This window comes from Leptonychotes weddellii, chromosome 6 (genome assembly GCF_054177405.1).
Source record: "Leptonychotes weddellii isolate Sample4059 chromosome 6, ASM5417740v2, whole genome shotgun sequence".
NCBI lineage: Eukaryota > Metazoa > Chordata > Mammalia > Carnivora > Phocidae > Leptonychotes > Leptonychotes weddellii.
Window position 1 is genome coordinate 50,069,517 of NC_138374.1, and position 6,478 is coordinate 50,075,994.

General features: G+C 42.7%; 1 protein-coding gene and 1 long non-coding RNA gene across 4 annotated transcripts in view; both read right to left on the bottom strand.

Annotated features, from left to right (window-relative positions):
* Positions 1 to 6,478, bottom strand: part of SGPL1 (sphingosine-1-phosphate lyase 1) — a 57,110-nt gene that overhangs the window by 30,711 nt on the left and 19,921 nt on the right. For 2 of the 3 annotated variants that reach the window (XM_081824102.1, XM_006747401.3), the window contains exon 2: positions 3,425 to 3,590. The exons of the other annotated variant lie outside the window; for it this stretch is intronic. In XM_081824102.1, coding sequence (XP_081680228.1) covers positions 3,425 to 3,590 — 166 coding nt within the window. The remainder of the gene's footprint in view (positions 1 to 3,424; positions 3,591 to 6,478) is intronic. 3 annotated transcript variants of the gene reach the window in all.
* LOC145722204 (uncharacterized) lies at positions 5,520 to 6,459 on the bottom strand. The gene is made up of 2 exons (XR_014146304.1): positions 6,359 to 6,459; positions 5,520 to 6,272 (listed from the first exon to the last, which is right to left on the bottom strand). It is a non-coding gene; the product is annotated as an uncharacterized LOC145722204 (long non-coding RNA).

A 6,478-nucleotide genomic window follows, 5' to 3' on the forward strand; every position in this document is an offset into this window, starting at 1 on the left:
AAATTTTCGAGTATTTCCTTTCAGCCCTACGTTCTGCACATGAAACACATAGCTGCGATCTTATAGTATGTACAACGCTGTGCCCTCTTGTCACAGCATTTGCTACATTAAAGATCCTTCCTAAACAAGAGTTTTTTTAAGTATTACCATAATAGGCCATCAAATGAGTATAACGTAGCGTTGGATATTTAAGCTGCTTATTATTTGACCATTTCTAATAATGTTAAAGCTGTAAAGATTCAGAAAACGTCCTTATTTAACAGATGAAGTAATTAACTAATGAGGAAGAATAAGGTTGAAAACTCAGTAAATGGGAGTCACTTGTCCAGAAGTACAGTCATATGGCTAGGAGGAGGACAGAATAGACAGTGTGCAAGCTGTGAGATTAAACAGGACCGCTAAAAAGAAGAGACTACAAGATCAGAGACGGAGAAATTAGAAATGAAGAGATCATGTGGTCATGACCTAAAAAGATGATCTCAAAAGTAAAAGTCCCCTGAGGTACAGAAAGAAAAGTAATCAGTGTCTATTGTAGTGTTTTAAAGTAATAAAATAGGAAATGCAGTGTGAGGACACCAAAGCATGGCTCTTTACAGTTGACAGATTCCTTTCACACAAACGATGCGTCTCAAAACTCGCACTACCCTATGAGTAAGTAAGGCGGGTGACACTTAGGCCTATTTTACTATGAGGAAACAGGCTAAGAGAGTTTAAGGGTGTTGCTCAAGGTTTCACGGCTAGAAACTGGGAGAGTGTGTCACCTCCTCCCACCATATAACTCCGATTCCTGTTCATGAACTATGGACAATCCCACAGTTAAATCAACGTCAAGGAGTAACGATATGCGCTGATATCGCAGAGGAGAATTAGGGGCGAGATAACACGGCAGAGAGCTGCTGACCCCTGCCCATGCTCTCACCCCCATCCTCCTGCCGCTTCCAGTTCTTAACTGCCCCAGTGTCCAGCCTGTGTTCCAGAATTATCTCTCATCTTAGAAGCGTATTCAGAGTTTGAAGATCAGCAAAATTTATCACTAGTCCAGACTTTAAGACTCCTCTGGGGCAACGTGCTAAAAATAACTCGACTGTTCAGTGATGAGCCTCTCCATGAGCAAGGTACTGAAAAAATGGCAATGCTATCAAAGTTATCTCCCATCCAAGTACTAACCAGGCCCGACCCTGCTCTAGAGGGAAGACATTTTGATCGGTGTCTAAAATTCAAGTTAGAAGTTACAAAATAAAAAAGTGTATTGTGTGTACATGTGTTAAACTATAGGAAATTGCTGATATTCAAAAATGTTGACCTACAGAAATGACATTTTGTATGTCTGGTTCGACTGGACTCAGATATAGAAAAAAGACACATATGTGTAAAATAGTGGTTCGCTCTAGAGAGCAAGCTTTTCATTTCGTTCTTATGGATTATTGGTATTGCCTAATGTTCTGCAATGAACATGTCCTACTTTTGTAGTAAGAAAAAACATATTAAAAAGGACTTCAATAGCTCAGAGTTGGGCTTACAAATATTTCCATGGCGCATACCATCAACACATCGCTACTGGTACTTTTCTCATGGAATGCATGGAGACCAGCATATTCTGTTTGGAACAAGGCAGCTACGTAAGTACCAGGGCCTCGGGTGGCTGTGCTTCTACTACCGAGTGGGCAAAATGCACACAGGCACCGTGGCCTGCAGAACTAAAGACGGAAATCAATACCTAAAGTGAATACTAATCATAGCAAAGAAACATAAATCTCAAGATCTGTAACCTTACGTTGGTTTTAACAAATGCACCACCTTAAAAGGAAAAGTACACAGAATGGTGGCCAGCAGGAGCTGGGGGGGAGGGGATCATGGGGAGTTATCGTTCCATGGGTACAGAGTTTCAGTGTGGGATGCTGAGAAAGTTCTAGAGATGGATGGTAGGAATGGTTTTGCAACAACGAGAATGTACTTAAAAATGAGTAAGACAGTAAATTTTATGTACATATATTTTATCACAGTAAGAAAGAAAGGAAGAAAAGTCTATTTATTGCTACTCCTTAGAGTCCTCTGGAATAAGTTACTTCACCTGGAAGGACAAGATGGAGGGCTTCCCAGAGCAGAAAGATACGGGTTGTGCCCCTTTCCAAACCACAGAGCAGATGCAGCAGAAGGGTTAGTTATCAGAGTTTATGAGGAAACCCTGCAAGGACTAGGAGGAGGAACTGAGGACAGGGTTTTTACAGCTGGAATGGACTAAAATGTAGACAGGGCAATCAGGTCTCATTCCCACCTACATTAAGTGCAATGTTTACTATGCCTTAACCGCAACGGTTACTAGAACAGCTCAGCGGCTATCTGCAGGGTAAACAGATGAAACAGAATCTAGCTTCTAAGTTAACCTTCCGGGGTTGGGGGGGGGGCGCAAAAAAGCAGAAAAAGTACAGTTAAAGAGCCCCTTCAAACAGATGTTATCAGGGAAGCAAACAGTCATGGCCATTAAAATTTGTTTAAGAACAAATGAGACATGACAAGTGATTCTCTTCAATGTTAATGGTTTTTTATCCCCAGCAAGTTAACTCTGGTGCCCTACACTAAGGGTGGGGAAGGGGTGCAGAGGAGAGTCATCAAACACCCACCACCACTCCTACTTTACTTACGAAGCACAACCTGCAGGGGAAACAATTCACAAGGAGGGAACATGCAAGCCGGTCTGGCAGGGGAGGAAGGGTGCCCAGGACCTTAGGAAGGATGGAGGACTTACAGACTCCTCACTAATAGACTTCTCACCTTCTTCTGCACTCCCTGAGAAGTGGCCTCCTCTTCCCCACGTCAGTTTGGCTCCCTGAGTCACTACCCAGGAAGTTCATAGTGCGCTGTCCCCTGACATCAGAAGTTTAACTCCAGGAGGACAGGGACCCTGTATGACTTCTGTAGACATCCCCAGAGCCCAGCACAGTGCCTGGCACACAGCACATACTCACAGGGTCACTGCATGAGTGCTGTTCCAATTTCACATAATCTGTATTGAAAAGATGGCCTAGAATGAACGCAATGAATTCCTGCTTGGGGAACTCCAGGGTATACAATTACGTCCTAGGCAAGAAACTAAACCTGAGAAAGGTTTAAGCCATGCTCTGAGATACCTGTGGATCCTTACAATGACTAATTTCTCAGGAAGTTTTTACACAAGCTGCAACTCCAGAAAAATCAACAAAAGCAGCTATAGATACATCAGAGCAGCTATTGTAACTTTACGTATAGAGTCCTACTATAACTTTATGGTCAGAAGAAGACAATGTCCCGCTTCCCATTTAAATAAGATTTTAAAAATCAGAACCAAACCAGAAGGCAAGCAATTAGTCCAATCCATCAGCCATGAGTTCTAAAGCTGGTGAGATTCCACTGTACCTTTCCAGAGGAGAGGGGGCAGTATACTTACTCTCTGGCTGGAAGACAAAATCATATGCCCAGACTATCAGCAGGGTGCACAGGACACTCCAGGCAATGAGCTGCCAGGGCTCATACTTGGTGCAATGTCCATTTACATAATTCTTGGCCTTTGTGCAATATACTTCCAAAATCTCAAAGTAGGGCTCAAAAGCCTTCTAGAAATACAAGAGAAAAAGAGAAACGTGACATTCAGAGAGAGAAAAGTCTGTTTGTTCCTCTGCTCTCATTTTTCAAGGGCAAGGCCACTCATGATCCGGCCCCACCCCAGCAATAATCTTATCTTCCTCCACAGTCCTCAAAGCTTCTGCTCCAGTGGTACACTGCCCCTTAGAGTCAGGTGGACTTTGACAAGGTTTCTGATCTTCTGCCCAGTCTATAAAATAGAAGGTTCAGCTGGATCATCATTTCAGCCCTGAAGCTTTTCTGTGCCTACAGTATTCATCATCCCACTCTCTTAACTCCAAAGAGCCCGTCTTACCCTCCTTCTCTACTCCATTTAAATCTTTCCCATCCTCAAACCCAGGGTCAGCAGATTGTTTCTGTAAAAGTCCAGAGAGGAAATGTCTCAGGCATCACAGACCAGCTGGTCTCTGTTACAAGGATCAACTCTGCTTCTGCAGCACAAACACTGCCCCAGACAGTGGGAAACCAATGACTGTGGCCATGTTCCAACAAGTTAATTATAGATGTCAAATCTATATTGCATAGAATTTCCCGTATCACAAAATATTCTTTTTATGAAAACAATTTTAACAACGTAAAATATCATGCTTAGCTCATAGGCTGTACAGAAACAGGCAGCAGGCTAGAGGTAGCCCATGGGCCACAGTCTGCCAATCTCTGTTCTCACGCCCAGCTTGACTAACAAACATTTAGAGCCGGAGACCATATCTTATCACTCTGGGTATCCCTAGCAATAGCCAGCACATGCAAGAAAAAAGTCCTCTCCCCTGATCATTTACCAGACTACCCCACTCATGAGAATGAATCTCTCCCGTTAAACTCTCCTCAAGTCTCCCCTTGCGCCTCCCCACCGAGCCCAGCAGCAGGTGGCCTGCACTCAGCCTACTCTCTCACTCCATGCTTGAATCCTTGAATGCTGATCAGATCTGAATCATCGCTGCAAGCCCCCACGGTGGCGGTACAAAACAGGTTCATCTGATAGTTTGTTCCTCACTCACTTATTCAGTGTTTACTAAGCATCCCCTGTGGTTAAGGCATTAAGTTGGGGGAGCCCTAAGGTAAACATCACAAGTTTTTGCCCTCACTGAGCTTACAATCTAATGGGAAAGGTGTGTGTGTGTGTGTGTGTATGCACAAACATACACATGAAAACATACACTAGCACATACATGAACAAATAATTCAAATTCTTCAGGATAAAAAGTATTTAAGGGGGCGCCCGGGTGGCTCAATCGTTAGGCATCTGCCTTTGGCTTGTGTCGTGATCCCAGCAGGGTCCTGGGATTGAGCCCCGCGTCCAGCTCCCTACTCAGCGGGAAGCCTGCTTCCCCCTCTCCCGCTGCCTGCCCACCACCCCCCCATCATGCTCGCTCGCTCTCTCAAATAAATAAAATCTTTTTTTAAAAAAGTATTTAAGTAAAGTGCTAAGAGAGACCACTAAGAAAGGCCTGTCTAACTCTACCTGACAGGAGACAGGGAAGATATTATTAAAAGGGTAAAAGAACTATCGAAGAAAATTCTCTTGGCAGAAAAGTTAAAAGAAAAAAAAAAAAGTCATAACCGGGAAGAGAGAGCTGTAAATGCATAAGAAAAGTCTAGGAATGGTAAAAAAGTTCGGTGTAGTGAGAGCAGCGATGGGGACAGGGAGCTATGCGTGTCATCCGTGCTAGACCCCCAGCACACAGTGCACGCTCCATGAACACCCGGACGGTGGTGGCGACCGAGCGTGTGCGTGAACACATTAATCAGAGAATGGAGGCTGGCAGAAGTGCACTAGGTCCAGATTAAAAATGGTCTTAAAAAAAACCACAGAGAGTGGGAATATAATTTGACAGGCATTTTTTGTAGAGCAATTTGTCAGTGTCTACTGGCGTTTTAAATGTATATTCATTTTGACCCAGATATTCCACTTTTTGGTATCTACATGCTTTTCAATACATACAAAGAGACAGGTTCAAGGATATTCATTTCAGTCTTCTTTGTAACAGTGAAATACAAATATCACAAATGTCCATTCAAGGACGAATGGTTAAATAATCTATAATACACACACTTTATGTATTCATACTATGCACATTGTTAAAAAGATAGATCTAAATGAACTACATAGAAAAATTTCCAGAACACAGTGTTGAGTGTAAAAAAAAAAAAAAAAGCAAATTGCAGAACAACAACAGCAAACAAAAGGTTGTTCATCAGGAGAGTACATTTTTTTTTTTTTAAAGATAACTTGATGGGAGATGAAGGAGGACAGAGGTCAGAAACACAAATCTCAGTTAAGAGGACTGCTGAAACAGTCCAGGGGAGAAACAAACTAGGTTTGACCTTAAGCAGTACGACACTGGGGCTGAAAAGCAGCATGGATTAAAAACCCTTTTTGGAGGTTCCTCAAAAAGTTGAAAACAGAGCTACCCTACAACCCAGCAACTGCACTACTGGGTATTTACCCCAAAGATACAAACTTAGTGATCCGAAGGGGTACGTGCACCCCAATGTTTATAGCAGCAATGTCCACAATAGCCAAACTATGGAAAGAGCCAAGATGTCTATCGACAGATGAATGGATAAAGAAGATGTGATGTATATATACAATGGAATATTATGCAGCCATCAAAAAACCCGAAATCTTGCCATTTGCAACGACGTGGATGGAACTAGAGGGTATTATGCTAAGCAAAATAAGTCAATCAGAGAAAGACAAGTATTATATGATCTCACTGATATGAGGAATTTGAGAAACAAGACAAGAGGATCATAGGGGAAGGGAGGAAAAAAATGAAACAAGATGAAACCAGAGAGGGAGACAAACTGTAAGTGACTCTTAGAATCTCAGGAAACAAACTGAGGGTTGCTGGAATGG